This window comes from Glycine max, chromosome 13, assembly GCF_000004515.6.
Source record: "Glycine max cultivar Williams 82 chromosome 13, Glycine_max_v4.0, whole genome shotgun sequence".
Classification (NCBI taxonomy): Eukaryota; Viridiplantae; Streptophyta; class Magnoliopsida; order Fabales; family Fabaceae; genus Glycine; species Glycine max.
This window is the reverse complement of record NC_038249.2, coordinates 41,949,616-41,972,768: the sequence shown is the minus strand read 5'-3', so window position 1 is coordinate 41,972,768 and position 23,153 is coordinate 41,949,616. Positions and strand designations below refer to the sequence as shown.

General features: G+C 32.7%; 3 protein-coding genes and 1 non-coding gene across 11 annotated transcripts in view; 3 read left to right on the top strand and 1 right to left on the bottom strand.

Moving 5' to 3' along the window:
- Positions 1-1,931: 1,931 nt before the first annotated feature.
- On the top strand, positions 1,932-5,150 carry LOC100779230 (ankyrin repeat-containing protein At5g02620). Of its 2 annotated transcripts, none has more exons than XM_006594942.4 (5): positions 1,932-2,061; positions 2,438-2,534; positions 2,779-3,352; positions 3,438-3,847; positions 4,078-5,150. In XM_006594942.4, exons 3-5 carry the CDS (start codon positions 3,016-3,018, stop codon positions 4,966-4,968), a joined length of 1,638 nt encoding a protein of 545 aa, XP_006595005.1. In that variant the 5' UTR covers positions 1,932-2,061; positions 2,438-2,534; positions 2,779-3,015; the 3' UTR covers positions 4,969-5,150. The 2 variants fall into 2 exon arrangements, with proteins under 2 accessions (XP_006595005.1, XP_006595004.1); XM_006594941.4 differs by lacking the exon at positions 1,932-2,061 and adding an exon at positions 2,112-2,212.
- A 694-nt stretch (positions 5,151-5,844) lies between these two features.
- On the bottom strand, positions 5,845-13,395 carry LOC100776413 (probable NOT transcription complex subunit VIP2). 7 transcript variants are annotated; one of them, XM_014766072.3, is made up of 15 exons: positions 13,100-13,395; positions 12,442-12,587; positions 11,119-11,227; positions 10,863-11,044; positions 10,679-10,727; positions 10,352-10,564; positions 8,917-9,105; positions 8,714-8,815; positions 7,762-7,850; positions 7,456-7,644; positions 6,871-7,296; positions 6,732-6,784; positions 6,607-6,648; positions 6,292-6,436; positions 5,845-6,162 (listed from the first exon to the last, which is right to left on the bottom strand). In XM_014766072.3, the coding sequence occupies exons 2-15, from the start codon at positions 12,457-12,459 to the stop codon at positions 6,103-6,105; spliced, it is 1,866 nt and encodes a 621-aa protein (XP_014621558.1). In that variant the 5' UTR covers positions 12,460-12,587; positions 13,100-13,395; the 3' UTR covers positions 5,845-6,102. The 7 variants fall into 7 exon arrangements, with proteins under 7 accessions (XP_014621558.1, XP_040864450.1, XP_003543494.1 ...); XM_041008516.1 differs by having other exon boundaries at positions 11,158-11,227; positions 13,105-13,395; XM_003543446.5 differs by having other exon boundaries at positions 8,896-9,105; positions 13,100-13,394.
- Positions 11,119-11,199, top strand: LOC112998960 (small nucleolar RNA snoR35). Its single transcript, XR_003264139.1, has one exon. It is a non-coding gene; the product is annotated as a small nucleolar RNA snoR35 (small nucleolar RNA).
- A 7,354-nt stretch (positions 13,396-20,749) lies between the features above and the next one.
- Positions 20,750-23,153, top strand: part of LOC100778698 (receptor-like protein kinase HERK 1) — a 3,381-nt gene continuing 977 nt past the window's right edge. The window contains exon 1 of the mRNA XM_014766300.2: positions 20,750-23,153. Within this exon, the coding sequence (XP_014621786.1) occupies positions 21,510-23,153 (1,644 nt within the window). The 5' untranslated portion in view covers positions 20,750-21,509.

Sequence of the window (23,153 nt, the reverse complement as noted above, 5' to 3'; positions counted from 1 at the left end):
ACGCGCTTACCTCGACGTCGATGGAGCAACACAACCAGAAGAAGAACACGCAAAGCCCAGGTGAAGAGCACTTCCACCATGCCGCCAACAATGGTGAAGAAGCAAGAACCACGCCGCCGGGAACAATCGAGGTTGCGGAAGCAAGAACCACGCGCAGTAGGAAGAAGAAGATGAACTGAGGTCGCGGAAGGAAGAAGAAGACAAACAGTCAAGGTATTTAGATATTTTCCACTTAAGTGATGGGTACACCTAGCATCAGCCTAGAGTTAAATGTCAAATAAATCCATTCATAATATATGGGCATCAAGCTCACGTGGGATTATTATTACTTGTGACACATCCAAACAAACTTGGAGTTGCCGGGTCCAATTTCATATTTGATATGTCATATTTCTTTTTCACTTTTTTTTAAAAAAAAAAAATATTTGGGTGTACATTTCTCTTCCTCTTCCTCTTTATGTATCACATATCATATACAATATAAAACAATATATTTATTTAATTTTTAAAAAATATCTTTATTTTATAAACAAATTAATTTTTTTTGGCATTTCAATGAATTTTAATTAAGATTTTATCATCTTTATCTTAAAAATATACGATATGTTGATCTTTTTTATAAGACACCACTTCACAATAATTAAAGAACTTAGTTAGAGATGTTAATTTTGTTATTAATTTGTATTATTTGTATAAAATTACTCTTAAAATTATTGATATTTAATTCTCTTAATCTCTTTTCATCTAGCTAATTAATCCATCTCAATTTAAAAGTACTTTTGCAGAAAAATAAGTCATTGAAACAATAGGCAATTTAAATTTAGGGATGAAAATTCATTGTTCATGATTGATTTAGCCTTTTTGTTACATTGGACCATGCAATAAAAAATGTTAGCTAGGTGAATCTTTTATAATTCCAACCAAGAATAATCTTCAAAATGTGCTTCATAGTAATAATTATAGAGATACTAAATTACAGGTACTTATATATAAGTGCACACCTCAACATTACAACACTATTATCGCATCATATTAATAAGGCACACCAATGCTTATACGTTGCAGCAGTGTAAAAGAACTAGTTTCTCCCTGACCAACATATCTATCATACTCAAATCTTATAAATAAATTTGTTTAGTCCGAATGGTGAACGGGACTCTCCGGAAGTATTTGGTAAATATTACACTATATTCATATTGTTTAAATAAAAGCATGCCCCACACAATAACGTTGGCTGTACTTGTAAGAATATAGAATGGGTTGGCTTCTTTAATTCCTTGTTCTGGGACTTTTAGTGGGACGGGTCAAACCCATTCCGGATTCCAGAATAACGAGAGGCTGGTGAAACTAAAAAAATATGCAAATGTAGAATAGGTCATGCAATTAATTACAGTGAGAAGGGTCACCGAAAAGTTGTTCCTCCTTTTGATACAAAATATACATGTAATTATGAAAACTATGAGAATTAAGGCCCAAAAAGTTCATTAATCAGATCATTTCTGTAATCGACTCATACGCTCATATATTAAAATACCCGATTTTTTTGGTACAGATATTGCAATTCAATTTAGGGCATGAAATCTAATTCACTTGGTTGAATGAGTGTTATAAAACTACTATGTCATGTTGAATTTATCCATATAAAAAAATAGTAAGTACATGACTTGTTGACTTTCATTGTCAATATATAACTTTTAGTGGGTACACCCAAAAAAGAAATTAAGTCTTAGCAGTGGGTACATGTCGAAATCTCATAATGAGATAATATAATATAATATAATGCGGAAGTAAAAAAAGGAGGGAAAATATAAATAAGAAACTCGTCTATACTAAAAAATTCACAAAAACAGTTCGTTGTCCCAAAAAAATGGAAAATAAATTGGAGTTTGTGTATTTTTAAAGTAATGCCATCAAACAAATTTATAAGATCAATTTTGCGTAGTTACATTGCAAGAGCATAAAAATGTTGTTAACCATGGCTATATCTTCACTCGCGCCACTAAAAATTCAATTGCGCGTGGTTCAGTTATTTCCGTTTTTCGTCATTCGCCACCACTTCAGGTTTAGCCCCCCTCTCTCTCTTATTTTCCCTTCATGGCAAGGCTATATTTGATTCCCAAACATGTAAGTTTTTTTTTTCCTATTCATTTTCTGGTCGAATCCCGACATCATCACAACCTTTACAAAAGTAGCTCCTTTATGGGTGAGCTTGGTGCGTGTATGAGGATCTGTCTGTGATTTAGATTGTCATAAAGTTGTTGTTAATGTTCCTTACATGTGCCTTTCATGTTTCATTTCTTAATCCATATATGCTTCTAATTTTTCTGTCTCTTCCTCCAAAATATTCATATTTATTGTCTTCCTAAGTTTCTCATATAACATCTGCACACATTATATATACAAACATATATCATATCCTGAATGTTGTTCCTTACAGGGTGTGCAGCCAAGCTCATGCCTGCTGAAACCTTCCCTCAAATCTCACATTTCCATGGCTTTCACGATGAGGGTTGAGCTTCTTCCTTCAACCCCAGGTCAATTTCATTTTCAACCTTTTTCTCTTTGTTTATTTTTTCACATAATAATTATTCAAGGAATACTTCAACCCAACAATAATTGTCCTTTTTTGTCTTTTTTCAAATTCTGATGCTTGAGGTATGGGGTTGCTTTGCTTCTTTAGAATCCCTTTCTCTTTATAGACAATGATAATGCAATAAAAAAACATATCTAGGTACAATGTTTTTAACCCAGTTTTTTTTTTTTTCTTTTTGTTGACAGACACAACAGGAAGAACAGAAATCTCAAGTTTTTTTTGAAAGATAAAAGAGATAAGAAATTAATAAAAAAATTATATTTGACAATGATTGGGATGATCCTCTCGGTTGAGATGCTGTGGAATGAAAGATCCTAGAGCTGATCTAGGATTTTGGAGGAAGGAAGAAAAGAAGATTTTGATATAGTAATAATTAGAGCATAAAAAGAGTAGAATTTGATAGGTAGGTGAAGAAGCCAAATATGGCAACACCAGCGATGCAGGCAGTAAACACCCCAAGGAAAAAAATGACAAAACAATTGACAGGAAAAAGGGATGATACACCTTTGCATTCTGCTGCAAGAGCAGGGAAGTTGGCTGTGTTGAAAGATATCATTTTGGGAACTGATGAGACTGAATTGCATGAGTTATTAGCCAAGCAGAATCAAGATGGGGAAACGCCCCTTTATATTGCTGCTGAATATGGTTACGTTGATGTAGTTAGGGAGATGATTCAGTATTATGATCTTGTTGATGCTGGAATTAAGGCTAGAAATGGTTTTGATGCATTGCACATTGCTGCTAAACAAGGGGATTTAGGTAATGTGGTTTCTTATCTTTATCTCATTATCTTCTGCTTGCTTGATTTTAAGAGGGAATTTCAGTCCCCTTTGCTTTGTTGTAGATGTACTAAAGATTCTTATGGAGGGTCATCCTGAGTTGTCAATGACTGTGGATCCATCCAACACCACTGCTTTGCACACAGCTGCAATACAAGGTCACACTGAGATAGTGAAATTCCTATTGGAAGCGGGAAGTAGTCTGGCAACCATTGCAAGAAGTAATGGGAAAACAGCTCTTCATTCTGCTGCAAGAAATGGACATTTGGAGGTTGTGAAAGCACTTCTTGAGAAGGAGCCTGGTGTTGCAACGCGGACCGATAAGAAGGGCCAGACAGCACTTCACATGGCAGTGAAGGGACAAAAAATTGAGGTGGTGGAGGAGTTGATAAAAGCAGATCCCTCATTAATAAACATGCTTGATAGTAAGGGAAACACAGCATTGCATATAGCAACCAGGAAGGGCAGAGCTCAGGTAAACTTGGTCATGCTTGCCATAAATTACATCAAAATTTGCGCATAAGCTTCATGTATTTATAATGTTGTGATGACAAGTGGATGGTGATTTAGATCACCACACCACCCCTGCTCTGGAAGAATGTGCCAACAAATTCATCATACATAAGAGTCTGTAAGTGGATAATGGTGTAAAAATCTTTTAAATATGAGTCATGCTAAGATATCTTAATTAATTTGTAAATGCAGATTGTAAAGTTGCTTCTAGAACAGAAGGAAAATGTTACAAGTGCAGTGAACAGATGTGGTGAAACAGCAGTAGACACTGCTGAGAAAACAGGAAACCATGAGGTGCAAGCCATTCTTCTTGAACATGGTGTTCAGAGTGCAAGAACCATAAAGCCCCCTCAGGGCACAACGGCTACCACAGCTCGTGAGTTGAAACAAACAGTAAGCGACATAAAGCACGAGGTCCATCACCAGTTAGAACACACACGCCAAACCAGAAAACGCGTTCAAGGCATTGCCAAACGTATAAACAAAATGCATGCAGAAGGACTCAACAATGCAATAAACTCCACAACTGTGGTGGCAGTGCTAATTGCCACTGTGGCCTTTGCTGCTATTTTCACAGTCCCAGGCCAATTTGTTGATGACCCAAATAACATTCCTCCGGGAATGTCCCTTGGTGAAGCAAACATAGCCCCACAAGCCCCGTTCATCATTTTCTTTGTGTTTGATTCCATTGCACTGTTTATCTCTTTGGCTGTTGTGGTGGTGCAAACCTCGGTTGTGGTTATAGAAAGCAAAGCAAAGAAGCAAATGATGGCTGTGATTAACAAGCTCATGTGGCTGGCTTGTGTTCTTATTTCGGTGGCGTTCTTGGCACTGTCTTTTGTTGTGGTGGGGAAGGAAGAGAAGTGGCTGGCCATAGGAGTGACCATTATAGGGACAACCATAATGGCTACAACGTTGGGGACTATGTGTTACTGGGTCATTAGGCATCGCATTGAGGCTTCGAATTTGAGGAACATTCGGAAATCTTCCTTGCAAAGCAAGTCAAAGTCTTTCTCAGTTTCGGCCTTTTCAGATTCTGAGCTACTAAACAGTGAGTATTATAAGAAAATGTATGCGATTTAGAACTTACGAAGCATGTTCCCTAATTCACTCTTGCTGCTTCTTTTTAAAAGCACCGGGTCAGATGGAACTATGTCCAACTTAAGTGGAATATCTGACTATCGAAACAAAGCATGCATATATAGTTGAAAATTAATTCATTCCGTATTTATTCATTTCGATCTTCTCTGGTAACTTGCAAAAATAAACAACCAAATGAACTATAAGCATGTTTTCGTTTAGTTTTGATCAGCAATTAATATATATATATATATATATATATATATAACACTTAATTTAAAAGTAAAATATTTAACCTCCATCCCTTTCTCTCCAAAACACAACTCTCAAACATAACCACATATGAGCTAATTCAACCATCCGGTAATTTTATTTGCGATGCTCTGTTGAATCGCTTGCTTATACACTTTATCATCTTTGCAGTTTAAGAAAGTACACATAGGGGGGAGGGGGGAGGTGGGGATTATTTATTTAGTCGTTGCTTTCTCATGAACATCTAGTCTTTGTGATGGTCTTAGGATCTTAGGAAATAACTTGCTGAAGAAAGGTTCGGTTGGTTGAATTAGCCATTCAGATCATTACTTCCCCGGTGGTGATATAAAATGTCTGCAGTTGTCTTCGTATGAATAGTGTTAAAAATCATATTCCCAATATTTTCTCCTAAAATAGTTCACTTTAGAAACAACGGTAAAGCATATTAACTATTAATAAAAAATCAAGAGTAAATTTTAACAAATCTATACTGCTAATACATCAACTGTTAGTTTTCCCATGAATGTTTTTTAACTTTTTTTATCTTTAAAAAGAGCTCCCTTTCAGAGAAGTTAAATATGATTGTGCATGCAGTAAATTGCTAAAAAAATACTAGACACCCAGGAGTCAGGTGTATAACTGTGTCACTGTGCATTGGGAAGACATCCATATCCGCCACTTCCAGACAGCCAGATTATCCTAACGTCCATTATTTAACTACATTATGGCTGGGGGGAAAGGGATAACAGCCCTCAGTGCATCAAGATTTACGAGAATGTAAGAAATACGCCAAATTGAAGGAACACTAATGACTCAAAATGACTTGCGTCCTAAAAATTAAATCCATAAATAAAAACTTTACATTTAAGGTTTCTTTTTCCCTCCTCAATGTTGAGGCACAGAAGGTCTCTTTTCCACCACTTCATAATGAAGAACAAAATTATCCTGCAAGAAGGCTGTCCGTTAGAGTCCTAAATTATATCGGAAAAAAAAATGATAATATATAAATTAGGGAGCGTGCATGTGTCCACTCATGCAGTATATATGAATGTGAGTACAAAAACAAAAACAAACCTTCCGGACAGTTTCAAAAGTGTTTGGATCAAAACAGTGGTAAGATCCTCTCTCGTATGTGTTTGTTTTGACAAGCGGCTCCATGTTGGGAACTCTTATAAACCATAAACGATGCTCTTTATGATAAAACCAACCACGTTTGTAACTGCCAGCAACAACCCTTCCTTGTTAATAATTATTGCTATGATAAAACAATAAACACACACACACATACACAATAACAATTTAAATACTCTAGACTAAATTAACTCAGAACTAAGACCAAATCATCCAAAAACAACACATCAAAAAAGCTGCATGTGAGTGAATACATACAGTTCATTTGCCGCATATAGTTGTGCTTCATCTTTGGGCATGCTGCAATAAAAGATCAATTTTACTTAATTATAATATCAAGCAAGTCAATATGAAAGTGAATAAGATCAGTTTTCAAAAAGCACCTGTAAAATATGTAAAATAAAGTTTCCACTGAAAACTTTGAAAAATAACCTTGCTGCATGACACAAAAAGACTCGGCCTCAATAAAACACAAAAAGATAAGGGCAATGAAATTAAAAAGCAAAATAAAGAATATCTCACATGAAGGGAAGGAGACTGTTTAGCATAATAACATTGTAGCACACTGAACTCTGGATCACCCTTGGCCGGTTCATCAGACCACGGAGACCGAAAAGTCTTGTAAAGGTTTTCTGTTGAATTCAAATTCAACCCAAGTGTTGTAAGATCAATCCCATGAGCAAGATATTTCAGGTTAGGATCACTTATATGGACTACACTGAACAAGCCCAGTGCACCAAATGGATCTGGATTAGATTGAGCAGTTTGCATAGACTTCATGCCCTGATCCCTAAAAGACTGATTTGCAGATGACATCTGCTGAAGGCGGAACTGGGACTGGTTCTGGTGCTGTTGATACTGCTGGATAAGCTGGTCATATGAACCCATACCAGAAACCGTATTCGGAGAATTCAGAGGCCTTAGTCCAATGCCAGGAGGTCCACTGGTCTAAACCAAAAACCAGAAGTCAAAAGAATGTCAGGAACTTGCTGCTTTAGTGGAAATACAGAATTTCAGTGTTCCAGTGCAAGTTATATATAAAGAGATGCATAATGCATTCCCGTACAAAAGGACGTGCCTCATTTTCAGAATATAAAATTTGCTGACCTGGGAATGATATGTTGAGTGTGAAGATGGAAAAATATCCGTTCCATGCAGATGGAGAAGATCTTGATTGTTTACAGATGAAAAGGAGACACCATTGCTACTGACAGAAGGGGCATGCTGCTGTTGCTGTTGTGTACGATGTGATGGATATAATCCTCCCAAACTGAAACCAGCAGTCCTCCCCATCTGCTGCAGATTAAAGGCAAACAAGATTGAGAATGGATTTTGATCCATTAATATTATTATAAACATAACATAAAATGTATATAGAAAAGATATGTTATTTTTTTGCACTATGAAACTCACGGAGAAATGTTGAGATTGCATCATTGACATGGTATTATCATGAAGTTGTTCTTTCTGGTACATATCCATAGCAAAATCTGAATTACCACCTGTGTACAAATTCTATGGTCAAAAACAAATGCTGAAGCCAACTGGCTAACCTCCACTCAATTAGAGTTATCAGTTACATGAACAAACATCCAAGTTAACCAAACAAGCCATCAAAGATTCATCAGTGCAAACTTTAAGACATCATTAATTCCCTTACAATAAAAACAGGAACCATTAGAGCATCTTCACTAAATAAGTGAATGATCGATCACACAGATATATACCACAGAAAACATGTAGCCCTTATTCCTATAAAAATCAGAAGAATATGGGACAAAAGTACAAAACACTGATGCATACTACACTGCATAAATTTCATTTTACGAGTAGTTATTCATCTAGCTATATATTCTATGATAATGAAGGTTGAACTTTAAGGGGACAACAAGAGAAAAAGATGAGAGTAGCAAAAATGAGAATTTTAAAATGGATGTGAGGTCACACAAGAAAGGACAGAATACAAAATGATTGTAAACAAAAATATTGGTAAGGCACCGATTGAGGGATAGTTGACAATTTGGTTAAGATGGCTTGGACAGGTAAAAGCCGGTCATTGGAAGCACCAATGAGGAGAGTACATTGTATGGTTTTTAGTCCTGTGGAAAAGGGAAGAGGGAGACCAAAGACATTGGAGAAAGTTGTTAAAGGAGATCTCATGGTGAATAATATCTCTGAAGATTTGGTCTTTAACCAAGCTGAATGGCATCATGTGATCCATATAGTTGATCTCACCTAGTGGAATAAGGCTTTTGTTCTTGTCATCTCCAAAACAAGAAATATAATATGATTAAGCTGCTAAATTTCCTACCAAGAGATACATAACCAATTAGTTCACATATATTAACCAAACAATATACAACACCTTTGAATCCTGGTAAAGCTGGGAAGTCTTCATTTTGAATACTAAACTCTTGGTTTTGTTGGACAATGGGACTAACTCCAAGACCCTGTTTTCGTAAAGAACCTGAAATTTATAGTTTACATTATTCTTTTTTGTAGAAGGTGAACAATGTATCAAGCAAAACAACATTTTCCTTCACACACCCAACTGTCCTTGAGGCCCACCAGCAGAACTAGGACGATTTGTCAGTTGAGGGAAGTCATTGATGTCAAAAGGTGTACTGTCACCAGAATTCACATCATTCAGCATTCCCATAGAGTTCAAGTTATTTACTGTTTGAACATGACTTTGTGAAAGCGAACCTCCAGCACTAGGATAGGAATTTCCTAGCATTGAAATTACCTGTGGAGATCCTGAATCAAAAAGTGGTTGTCACCACAAAGTAGCATATTTAATGTATATATCAAATACACTCAATATTAAAGGGAACTAAATACTTAACATCCATCAAACAAATAAATGATTCAATCAAACATTTTATATAAATCTCAAAAAGAAGCAGTTCTCCAAAAATCACAGCAATACATAAAATCTATATCATTTGGCAGAAAAAAGGTTTTAGTACAGTGACATAAAAAAGACAACAAATTCAAAAACCAGTAGAGTGATAACAGACAAGCAACCAATAAAGCACGGACTACTACACAATCACCGGACACAAGGACACTCTGACATGGCTAATGTTGAAACTGTAGGACACTGCATATACACACACACAGGCTCTATAACAAAAAATCTAGATTGATAATACTAACTTTTTTTCTGATGATAATGAGTCTCAAGAATATTAAGAGATATTCTCCACTGGAAGAACTTTGTCAGTTTACAAAAAATCCCAAAATAAGAAAATGAAGTTATATCAATTGAGAAAGGTATATTCACCTTAAACCAACTTTCCAACCTTTTTTTCTATGATACCAAGCCTAAAAAAAAGTGAGGTATTATTTTTTTAATATTTATATTATATTTCAAGTTTAATTTTCTAAAAGTTAAAAATTGATTTTTTTTTTTTAATAATATTAGTGTGGGTCCATTCATTTGGACGTGCCCAAATTGTGTAGAGATGTCTGCATAAGTGTCCAAACCGACTAAAGATAAATTTTTGATTGGGCACTTAATGAGAAGTAACTGACACATCAGTCGGGGAGGTGTAATGTCAGTAATGTGTCTGATAGTGTGACACTTCAAACACAAGAGGTGCATGTGCTTCTTAGCAAGCAACGGCTAAGGATTATTAGAGTTTGGATAAAATACTATTCCTTAATCCTTATTACAGATCACATATAAAGAAATTAAACTTCAAAGAAAACAATTTATGAAAAACATGGCTAATGATCACAGCTGAAGAAACGTTATGTTGACCAGTGAATGTTACAAATTAGTATGATATGAAACATTTGTCCTTAAAACGGCAGGAAGCAATAAATTTTGCTGGATAAAAGGTAATTTTATAGGTAAAAGAAATATAACAATACAAAGTTTTGCTTTAATATCAAAATTCTAACTGTTTTGAAGCAAATCTCAACTAAACATAATCAGATATTTCTTACTAGAAGATTTACACACCACTTAAATGCTCGTGCCTATCAAAATACATACCTTGTGGAAGCACACCACTCATCAATCGATTCTGTCCTTGCACACCTAAACCACCAGATCCAGCATTTCCACTTAAATTTAGACGAGAAGCAAGACCTGGAACAGACAATCCTCCAGGGCTTATCCTCCCAATGTTCCCTCCACCAACCATGTTTCCCATGGAACTTGTGATACGAGGACCTGCATTTCCCAAAATTGGGGATACTCCCAATCCTGGAACAGCATTTCAGTTAACAATTGCAGCAGAAGTTGGAAGAATCCCAGGAATAGGACCAGCAACTCCATTTGTGTTACTATTAAATCCAGGATTTCCTACAACACTTATACCTCCTCTATTGTTGACTCCTGAATGTCCATGGGAGCCTCCATGAGATAGCTGCAAATACAATTGACAGACAAATGAAAAGATTTCAAGTTATACAACAGCAGAAACAAAATGACAGACAGAAGAGTTAAATATGCTCAGAATTTCAGGTATTACTCTCAAGATGTTAAAATACAAATGAGTCACCTGTGACAGAGCAACCGGTAGATTATTAGATGCAAATCTTCCACTTGAAAGGCTTGCCGAAGGTTGTTGAACTCCTCCCCCAGTTCGAACGCTATTTATTGTTGAGTTTCTTGACGTAAGTGTACTGGGCATATTGGGTACATTAAAGCTCCCATGAATGTTGTGCAATCCCTGAATAGAACCTGCAGCAAGAACCTGGAAATTATATAACTAAAGGAGAGGAGAAAAAGGATTGACTCTAGCAAAGTTTCCCCACCAGAGTGATGAAAAACTGGGGAGGCTACACCAGACTGACCAGAGAAAGACGTAGCAAAGGATCGCCCAGCACCATCTGGAAGATTAGAAGCAGACCCGTTCAGAGAAGACTGCAAACAGAACAAATCAATATCTTACAAGAAACAACAACTAAAATTCATGTTTTGGAAATAAATAAAAAATTCCTGTTTTGGTGCTTATTATTGTATTTGTTAAGATAACAACTAAAATGAAAATCTTCTAATATAAGAGGGTCCTATACTAAAAGTATATAATTTTATAAGGACTGAAACAATAACATCAGGGACTAAAATGAAACAAAAAATCATCGGGACCAAAACAAAATGAAAACAACCATATATTACAGGGACCAATAGGTTATTTAAGCCTAATTATACGTCTTAGGAAAATATTTGGATTCAACGGGGAATTCATATTTTAGGAAAATAATATTTGGAATTGGATTTTAAATTTCATTAGAGGGCAAGCCCTGACACAACAGTAAAGTTGTGCCTTGGTAACCGGTTGGTCATGAGTTCAAATCTGGAAACAGCCTCTTTGCATATGCAAGGAGAAGGCTGCATACAATGACCCTCCCACATACCTTCGCAAAGCGAAAAGCCTCCTAGCACTGGGGTACATTAGTTTTAGTTTTTATTTTATATTTTATTTTGATTTATCGGGATTTTTTTTATGATTAGTTATAAATACCCTTTGGGTGCCTTTTTTAGACCTTTCGCATAATTATAATATTTGGCATTTCCTTTTCCTCATAGAGCATCTGATATCCTAATCAGATTCTGCCCTAGAGGAGTACTCCAAGCTTATTTTTAAAGGCAGAGGAGGACTATAGGTCTATTGTTCTACATGCTACTTTGATCCTGAGATATATCTTAAATATCCAAATTCTGATTTATCAAAATGTCTGTGAAACATTCTAATCTACACACCAATGTGAAACATAATAATCCTATAGCATGGCACATTGATGTTTAACAGAATATTTCAGCCGGTAGACACCCTGCAATCCCCTAAACAATTCAAATCAGACAATCATGCAAGAATGTAAACACCATGCAACAAAGATCAAGGGACAGAAATGACAAGGAAATTAAACTTGAATCTAATGAAAATAGACTAACAATCAATGGTTGAGAAAAACAATCGCACACACCCCAGCATGTAAGACACTTCAATCTAGAAATTTAAAAATAAAAATATTCAATTGCTGAAGATGAATCAAAATTCTCAATTATAACAACTTGGTATACGTGAGATGGACTATCGAGCATAGCCTCTCGCTTTGCAGGACATAAGGAATTACATTAAGTAAGCTCGACATTGCATGAATTTCAATACGTCAAGCCAAATGTCATCACAGCACTGAAAAACACCAGTCCCTTTTTTCCTTCAATGATAACAGATGTGTGAACAATGTAAAAGTTCTTGTCCTCAAAACCAATCAACAACCTGAGTAGGAATAAAATGCCAAAAAAATAAAAAACATCAGATGCGATAAGATTCAGTTGGAAGGAAGCGTCCAACACTATAACAAAGTAAGCACAACAGTTCGCACAGTAAATTTTATGGTTACATTCAGCCTTAAACCTTAGGTTATCAGGCATAAACACATGTTTATTCCCTTTGTGTTGTAGTTTAAGGATGTCCAGACTCTAGAAACAAAACATTAAATCAATATGCAAAATTGCAAAGAAGAAAAATGTAGTTGAAACAGATTGCGCACAAATAACGAATGACTTGAGACAAAATTAAGAGTACGTAAATAGTATTAAGGTTTGAACAAATGCAGCGTTATCTGATACAAAATTCAGCAGAATTAGAGTGCTCCCTAGTCATCCACCACAAATTCAAGCAATTCCACGTAAATTGATCAACAGTCGAATTTTACAGTCCTCGTTTGGGTCAGAATTTGAAGTGAAAAATAATAAAACCACAGTAAAATTCAAGTGGCTGTGAGAAACCTAACGGCGAGAGCAATAAAATTGTATGAGTGATGAGAACGTTATGCAGTGACGGTGAAGGGGGAGGATCGGAATGAAATGGATCGAAGTTGGGGATCAAGGAGGGAGAGACCTGAAAAAGAAGAAGAGGAAAAAAAGATGAGCAATAAGGTTGTGATGTGAGTGAAGGAGCCCTAAATCGGAACCAGAAAGCGATGGAAAGAGAGAGAAAGTGGGCAAAGTAGAAATAGAATAGAAGAAAAGCTTAGTTGGGTTGAGACGTAATCAAGTATGGAGCATAGTTTCACTATCTCACTCCTCTCAATGGAACAAGGGGTATAATTTTAAAGGGACATCCTAATTTCCTAATCAATTTTTTTCTTTAAACAAAATTATATTATATTTATCTCTCTATCAAAAGAATATATTTATCTGAAAATAACCACATTTGACAATATTACATGACTAAATAATATGTGTAAAAATATTTTTCTTCACTTTCATTTAATTATAATTTTGTGTATGATAAACTTATTAATTTTTATAATATTATATTAAAAATTGTAATAATGGTATTTTTTATTAACGGTCAGTATAAAAAAATTCCATTAGCATACATACAAATTAAATTCGTATTATAAATGTGCTTAGTATGTTTATGCGAATATAACTATATATTAAATTTGAAATCTCATTTTTATATTTTTTCACTTTTTATGATATCATTACTTGAATTTCTTCTAACGACATTAATGATGATAAAAATAATATTTTGTAAATCATCATTTAACAATTTTTTATTAATTATAAAAAAATGAAAATTTAACATTTTTAAAGTTTTAAATATATTTATATTTATACCTTTTTGAGAATATATGTACGTTTATACCTATTCTTGTTAAAATAATTATTTATCAACTAAAATATATATTGCGTGGGTTACTGGTTTTAAAAAAATTATATAAAATCATTATCAATATGATTTTTTGTTACAAGGATTTTTTTTAACACATTATAAATATGATTAAAACTTGTCAAATATTTTATTAGAAAATAAATTAGAAATTGCAGGTTTTTAACGATTCTTTTTAAAAATTAATTAATTAGTACTAAACGTAAAAATGCAATATTATCATTTAAGATTTTTGAAAGAGTTAGAAAATTTACCTTATCAGTTATTTCCTTAAAAAAGGTGTATTCGCAACTATTAATTAAAAATAAATTATTAAGATTGTGATAAAAACCTAAATATGTGTATAGTAATTTTTAAAGACTAATAGAGATTTCAGATTCGCTATCTTGGTCCTGTGTCCTTAGATGATGTTTTTTGGTTGAGACATAACTTTACAAATCTAGTTGAAAATGGAATATAATGCTTTTGCTTTAAATAAAAAATAATAACACGGTGAATTGATAATTGAGTATTGTGTTTTTTTTTAAAACAAAATGTATTTAAAACTTGTTATAAAAAAATTATAAACGATTCCCCAAATTCATTTACGTGCAATTTTTAGATGCACAAATTTTTACGGAAGAAATTTGATATGATTTCATAAAGATGAATTTAAGTTTTATTTGAATGCAATGGTAATGTAATATAGTTCCATATAAAGAATTTAGATTTGCATATCGAAAAGAATGCTATATGCAAACATCTTTTTAAATTACTTTAAATAATAAGTAATAACAGGTCAACCTCTAAAAAAAGTAATGGCAAGGCAGCAAAAATTGATCAAGTAACAACCAAAATTATATTTAAATAATAAAGGATGTATACAAGCATCTTAATAGTGATCAATTCATAACTTTTTTTTTTAGCTTTGAAGTACGTCCTGACATTGGTGAATGCCTAAACTCCAAGTCACCTTGAATCTTTTTTCCAAAAAAATAACAAATGGAAAAAAAATGAGTTTTGGCTCTTGAAGTTCTAATATATATTAGAGGTGGTCATAATGCATCAATCCGATAATCCCATAATCCGCTGAATCCTAATTGATGCAAATTAAAAAATCTGCATTAGTTATGATCAAATTGAAAATTTGTAAAGCTAATGAATTTGGATTACCAATTAATATATATATATATATATATATATATATATATATATATATATATATATATATATATAGCTTAAATGTATTTTTTATTTATGTAATTTAGCATTTTTTTTTCATCTTTATAATTTTTTATTTTAGTTTTTTAAAATGCATTTGTTTTTTTTTTCTTCTTTAAAATGTTTTAGATAACATTTTTTCATTGTTAAAAATATTTTTTTATTATTCAAAATGTTATCTAAAGCATTATAAGGATGAAAGATAAAACAAATGTATTTTGCAAGAACTAAAATAAAAAAAATTATTGCTGAAAAAAATGAAAAAATATTATATTACAAAAACTAAAAATATATTTAAGTCATTTTAATATAAGACATGATTTGATTTTTAATTTGAAATGAAGCATGTTTGATATTAGATTGATAGTTAAAAAAAATTGAGTTAAATGTATCAAATTACATACTATTAAAATCACTTTGTAGATTTAAAGAAAAAATATATTATTTTAATAATAAATTTGATGACTCAATTTAATTTGATTATAATTAATTTGGTTCAGATTGAATTGTAGACTTAAACTTGATAAAATTTGATCAAAATCAAACCAAATAAATTGATGGATTGGATCTAAGATTGTCACAATATTAATTCAATCAAACCCTTGACCGCTCCCTTATATGTATATGCATATCCAAAAATGCCCAATTAATTTTGATTATATAAGACATATTATATGAGAATGAAAATAGTCAATCTCAATTGTTAGATTAAAATGAAATGTTAGGATTTATTTTTGCTTGAGTAATCAAAGGTCAAAATTAAAATATTTTAAATATTTAATTTAGGACATCTCAAACCACCATCACTACATGAATATTTTTGTCATAATTGTCATAACTGTTACTGCAACCGCTACCATGATTATCAACCACCACTATTACCAACATGATTTTGGTTGTTATCATCGTCATCACTGTCAACATGGTGGTAGTGAAAGTAGTGACGATCTTCACATAAATTAAAAAAAAATCGGTAAAGGACATAATTAAATTTGTAAGATATTTAATTTTTATTTAATAAATCTTTTAGAGATTTTATTGTTAAATTTTATTTTAATTTAACTTAAAATATTTTTAATCTTTACCTCTTATTTTAATCTAATGGTTAAAATTGACCATCTTCATATGATACGTCAAATGTCATATTTTATGAGAGAAAATATCTTATATGAAGTGAAAATATTAAATTTAGACCGTTTAATCATACATAAAGAATTGAGATTTAATGTCAAAAAGTTAAATAACTTTTTAAACGATCATATGATATTAAATATTAATCGTTCATGTTTATTTATATGATCTAAATTTAATTCTCTTATTCTTAAAATCATATAGAAATAATGCTAAATATTCATTAATAGTTTATCAAAAGTTCTCTATGGGAGTTTATGGAAGTCATCTCCACTACCTATTTGAAGATGTCACCAATCACTTTTATTAGAGACAACGTGTTGGGGAACTTGCCTCGACACCTTGCCCTAAAGTTTATTTGTATAGTGCAAATTTTTGTTCATGTTGTCTGTGAAGAAGGCAACCCATTATTGCTTAAATTAAAGGTGAAGTTTCTTTACAATATCGCGCAGCGTATCTTATATGTATATAGTTTAAGTTTATGTCTGTTATTCATTTTGAACTTATTTTTTAGGTTTGATCACTTGAGCTTGAACTTTAAATAAGTCTGATATAATCCATTAGTCTATTTAAAAATATATTTCATATTAAGAAATATAAAAAATTATTATATAATAATATTATTAAACGTTCAAATATTAAAATGTGAAGTGAAGACTTATATATTATTTTTATCGTACTAAAAAATTGGATATGTTGTATTCTTTTTTTCAATAAAGTAAAAAAATTCCATTAAAAATAAAAAGATAATTTTAAATCATAAAATGTGACTAGAATTTGTCTATAAATATAACATCTACCAAAGTCTTTTAACCCATCAAAAGAAAATTACTCTTATTCTTGATATCCATGCGTATAGGAATTAATCCATTTCAAATATTAAAATAATTTTAATTGTCAAATCATTAAAATAATTATGTAATTTTATCAAAATAATTATAATATTAATAATAATATATTGTTACTAAATGGGCTAGTTGGTCAAGTTTAATAGAATTTTTTTTTATCAATGACCTTATCTATTTAACTATAAAGGATTTTCAAAAAAAATAAAATTGAGTCTAGCATTTTTATTAAAGAGTCAAATCATGCAACACTTAGCTAGAGATTTTTATTGGATATGTCATATGAGTGAGGAACATTTATCTTTAAAAAATTTATACTAATAAATCACGAGTAATCACATAAGTGAACTTGACACTACATTTGAACAAAAAAATCTTATGTTTATAAAATTTTTTTCACTTATATGATACTCAATTTTTTCACTTTTACTTTATGTGAGATTTCACCTCACATTTTTACTCCAAAAGATAAAACTATCAACAAACATCATTTTATTGTGAAGTTCCCTGCCATCCACACATGATTTTTTTTAGATAAACCTTCCACACATGATGAAAGTCAATCTTTGGGTTGTTTACTTCACAATTACCAACAATCAAGTGCACAGAAGCTCGTGATGAATGCTGTAAAAAAAAATCGTGATGAATATAATTGTTAACGGTGAACTTTGTGCTTATTTTTATTAATAAACATAATTTCAATAGGTGTATTAAAGGAAAATGATAATTCTTTATTTGGAGGTTTTTTATCCTGTTGGTATATCCTTTGTCATGGGTCTATGTGTTAAACTTGTATTAATATAAAAAATAAACATTAAAACAAATTATAAACAAAAGAGTAATGAGTTTTGATAATATTGACTCCAATGATAATTCTAATAGTATTTTGATAATAATTTTAATATAAATTTTGATAGTAATTTCAAAAATAATAAAAAGTGGGGATTGAAATACTAAAAGTTTTGAGAATAAATGAAAATTGAAAAAAGTAAGATTTCGAAAAAAAAATAAAGATTGAAAAAAATAAAAAAATTTAAAGAAAAATAAAAACTAAAATTGAAATGCCGACTGAAAACATTATCTTATTTCGTCAATCTGTAGACGTCACATAAATTTAAGAGAATATAAGAGTGTTATATATTTCAACCCTTATTACCAATAGTACAAACTAATATTTGTAGACAATAATTTTTAACTATCCATAATTTTTCAAATAACTTCTTGTCGTCATTTTTATTATCGATGATTTTTATTTTCAATCTTTATCTTTGATAACTTGTGTCTTCAATGGTGTTGATATCTTTTAATGTATTAATACTTTTCACATATTATGATACTTAGTCAAAATAATCTAATAAAAGATTATTTGTTATTACTTTGTCGGAAATCATTTTTCAATAATAAAAAAATGTTGATGTTACAAATGATTCAACCAAAATCTTGGGAAAACCTCTGTTGCAAGATGAATACCACGTCTGATGTTCCATTATTCCATAGCTCCACGTGAGTAATCAGACATGAACCCATTCTGCAAGAAAAGCAAATCACATAGTTTCCAGACTCTATCATATGTAGTGTTAAGCTTTACAATGCCCTCAAGGTGAGAGTTTTAAATATGACTTTTTAAATAATTATTATAAAAATAAATAAATTTATTATATTTGAAAAATATTTAATGAGATGTTTACATTGATAGTATGTTTTAATTAATTTTTTACTTTTAACAAATAATTAAATTCTTATTTTACTACTTAAACAAAATTGTTTTGTATTTTATGAACACAATTAATTTTTATACGTCAAGTCCTCGATTTTATTAAATTCAAATTTTCGACGTAATTTTTTTAAAAAAATTGTACAAAAAATATAAAAAATAAAAACTAATATCCGAAGAAAAAGAAAAGAATCTAAATAACATCTGTCTTCTCTTTGTTAAGCCCTCAATTAGCGGCAAGAAAGACGAAATGTGCATTTGGACATGGCCCAATACAAACATCAGACGTGTCTATTTCGTATCACCGGCTTTCACTCTTCGTGGTCGCTGAGTGTTTTAGAAAACGAAAATAACATGCCAATAAAATTAGTTTAATTAGTAATAATCTTGTCGGGAGTAATTAATAAGTAGTCATATAAGTAATTTTTTTTATAAGAAAAGTTTAGGTAAATTAGGATTTGAAGATTCTGGCAAATATTCTTAAGACTTAATGAACTCTTAAAAAAAATAATTACAAATCATTCTATCAATAAGATTCAAGAAAATTTAAATTTCCAAATTGGATTTTTAACAATTGAACTAATATACATTTATTATCAAGTACCTATAAATCTTGATGTTTGTGTGGGTCTTTGTATAGACTTTGGAAACTCGACTCACTTAATTTAAAAGAAAAACACGGAAAGAATATTTTTAAGGATTAGGGGGTCCACATTACCCTTGCCAAATGCCAAGTGCCAACCAGAGAGAGGCACACGGTAGCTGGTCCACGCCTAAGACTAAGACTAAAACATAAATGCTAAATCAATTTCCTCACACGTAAACCCTTATCACAATCACGCTCCTCATCCAAATTCTCCTCACCACACCAATCGTAAAAGCCAATAAAAGATAATATATTTATCATTAATTTAATTTATAATTTTATAAATTAAGATAATGTTTTTTTAGAGGATAAACTAATATAATGTTGAAACATAGCTGAAATTACTCCTCAGTTTTTTACAATCCAAGAATATTTGGAGCTCCGTCGACATAAGCTTTCTGATTCAACGTTTCCAAATCATTTTTTTTTTAATAATCTTCGAGGACGGCATTTCTAACAAATTTAAATGAACATAAAACAAAAATATATATAAAACCAAGCACTATTCAATAGTATTAATTCCAATTAGAAGTCAGTCAACATAAATTAGGAGTCTGGTTTACTGAGTTAGATTCTCCTCCTTCGGAGATGCATCAGTTGCTCTTAGCTGATGCAATGAGCTTGTCTTTCTTGAGATTGTAATTTTCTGTTCTTCTTCTCCTGTTACCCAACAAAAAATTATTAGTGAGAAAGTTTTCAACTTCATTGTAACTATTTTAGTAATAAAAGATGATACGCAATTTACTCCACTCTTAATACTATATAGTGTAAATGCCTGGGCGAGTTTGGTATCATAGTATGATAGTAATTAAGTTTCAAACTTGACATTAGTAATTAGTTCATGGCGTAAGAATTTCTCCCATTTCTCCATATACACGCAAAAATCTCGGGACGAAAAAGGGTGCATTCACGAATAACTTTTGAGGGAGTATTGTTAAATAATTAGTTAATTACTAGCAACTTTTAGAATTTTATTTTATGTTTTTAGTGGAGTCCGAGAAACTTCAATTTTACGCCACAAGATTACGCTCGATTCAATTTCAACTTTTGTGAGTCAATTTTCCTGCAATTTGGAAGCACTACCACATGAACACTTTCACTTTCACACCGGAAGGCACGAGCACGACTTTCCCTTCTATTATTTGGCTCATCCATTCCGTATTCACATTTAAGCGTCGATTACTTTTATTTAATACAATACATTAAAGTTCAAACTACCTTACCAAAAAAAAACCAAAATTGTCAAATCAATCCAGTGGTATTTTCTTTGTTAATTCTCCATCTGTTTTCCTCTTCTTACTAATATTCCTTTAATATTATAATTAATTAATTCATCTTCCTCTTTTATTGCTCTGGATCACAACTTACCTAAACACACTATGCCTGACCTATCTCAATTTGTTTAATCTCTTCATTTGCATAATTGCATCACACATGCTTTCACCGAATTTTCTTGCAACCAAACCCTTTTGTGTGTTGACCCTGCTTCCACCGTTTCTGTTCCTTCACCTCCCCTCTCTCTCTATATTTTCCTTTTTAAAAAATCGAAATAATAAAAAAAATATGAATGAATATGTCAAAAGTTAAGGTTGTCATTGAGATTATTCCAGCTTGTGCTGAGCTAGATTCTTGCTGAAGTGGATTTGTTCTTCTCCTGTCAGTATCTGTATTAAAGTTTCTTTCAAAACCACAAAAAGGGGCCACTTCAGATTTCTCTTATTCTCCCGGGTTTGGTTCATACTTGTTCTGCAACTTCTGCCGGAAACTATAAGAGTAATAACCAAGGTGCCATCTTCTATCTTTGTTATCCCTCTTTCTGTGTGTTTGACTTGTGTAGATTTTTTGCTAGATCAAGTAGAAGACCAATATACTTTCTTTTCCTGCTTGTACCAGAATCTTCCTACTTCCTAGGCTTCAATTAGCTTCAAAGACAGAAATTTTAGAAAGGAAAAAAACATATCCTTTCATTTCTAGATGCCATAATGACTGATTATTGGAGAAATATTGGTTTCTTTATATGTGTTTTATCAATCTTCCCCCTTGTGTGCTTCTGTGCCACCTTTGTTCCAGTAGATAATTATCTTATAGACTGTGGAGCAACTGCAAGTACTTCAGTAGGTACACGCAATTTCATAGCAGATAACAACAAGGATCTCCTTTCCACACAAGAAGATATTCTTGCCACTACCTCCTTAAAATCAGTTACTTCTTCCTCCGATGATTTGCCTCTCTATCAAACTGCAAGAGTCTTCACTGGATCCTCAAAGTACACTTTTAAAATTAAGCAGAAGGGGAGGCACTGGATCCGTCTCTATTTCTTTCCATCCACTTATGAAAAGTACAATTTGAGTGCTGCAGATTTCACTGTTTCCACCCAAAACCATGTCCTTTTCAGAAGCCTCAACATGCAGAAAGATCCTGTGATGAAGGAGTACTCAGTGAATGTGACCTCAGACACCCTTGTTCTCACTTTTACCCCTTCAGGAAATTCCACTGCTTTTGTGAATGCCATTGAAGTTGTTTCTGTCCCTGATGACCTAATTGTTGATGATGGTTTTGCCTTAGATCCATCAGTAACCTCTTCTGGGTTGGTGACACAAGCACTTGAGACAGTTTGGAGGGTTAACATGGGTGGTCCTACTCTGACCCCTATAAATGACACCCTTCAAAGAACTTGGGTTCCAGATCAAAGTTTCCTTTTGGAACCCAACCTTGCCTCAAATTTTTCCAATATTAAGGGTGTTAAATACGAGAACCGCGGGCAAGCAACAGAAAACACTGCTCCGCCTACCGTTTACGGGACTCTCACACAGATGAACTCAAGCAATGATCCCCGTAGTATTTTCAATGTGACATGGCAGTTTGATGTGAGTCCCGGATTTCAGTACCTTGTTCGACTTCACTTCTGCGATGTAGTCAGTAAAGCTCTCAATGTACTCATCTTCAATGCTTATGTAGACTCCAAGCTCGCTGCCTCCAGTGCTGATCCCAGTACTACTAGCAATAATGCTTTGGGTGTTCCATATTATAGGGATCTGGTTACAGCCGTGGCAGTAAGCAAAACACTTCGTGTAGGTATTGGTCCTTCAGATCTAAATAAGGATTACCCTAATGCCATTTTGAATGGGCTGGAGATCATGAAAATGAACAATTCTATGGGTAATCTTATACCAGGAGCAGGATCTGTGGCTATTACTTCTGGCTCAAGTTCTAAGAAAACTGGCATGATTGTGGGTGTGAGTGTTGGGGTGGTTGGTGCTGTTGTCTTGGCTGGACTTTTCTTTGTACTATGCAGGAAAAGAAGAAGGTTGGTGCAAAGGCAGTCAAAGACATGGGTTCCTCTATCCATAAATGATGGAACTACTTCTCATACCATGGGAAGTAAATATTCTAATGGCACAACACTGAGTGCTGCTTCAAACTTTGAGTACCGTGTCCCTTTTGTGGCGGTTCAGGAGGCTACAAATAATTTCGATGAGAGTTGGGTTATTGGGATAGGTGGTTTCGGAAAAGTGTACAAGGGAGAGTTGAGTGATGGCACAAAAGTGGCAGTTAAGAGGGGGAATCCACGGTCCCAGCAGGGTCTTGCAGAATTCCGAACTGAAATTGAAATGCTGTCTCAGTTC

Excerpts from the sequence above, each read along its gene's own strand:
- LOC100779230 (XM_006594942.4), top strand. The coding sequence starts at position 3,016 with ATGGCAACACCAGCGATGCAGGCAGTAAACACCCCAAGGAAAAAAATG. Across the intron at positions 3,353-3,437 it reads TGCTAAACAAGGGGATTTAG|ATGTACTAAAGATTCTTATG; the intron begins GTAATGTGGTTT and ends GCTTTGTTGTAG. Across the intron at positions 3,848-4,077 it reads CCAGGAAGGGCAGAGCTCAG|ATTGTAAAGTTGCTTCTAGA; the intron begins GTAAACTTGGTC and ends TTGTAAATGCAG.
- LOC100776413 (XM_003543446.5), bottom strand. Across the intron at positions 8,816-8,895 it reads TGGGCCTCAAGGACAGTTGG|GTTCTTTACGAAAACAGGGT; the intron begins GTGTGTGAAGGA and ends TATAAATTTCAG. Across the intron at positions 7,851-8,713 it reads AGCTTTACCAGGATTCAAAG|GTGGTAATTCAGATTTTGCT; the intron begins GTGTTGTATATT and ends ATTTGTACACAG.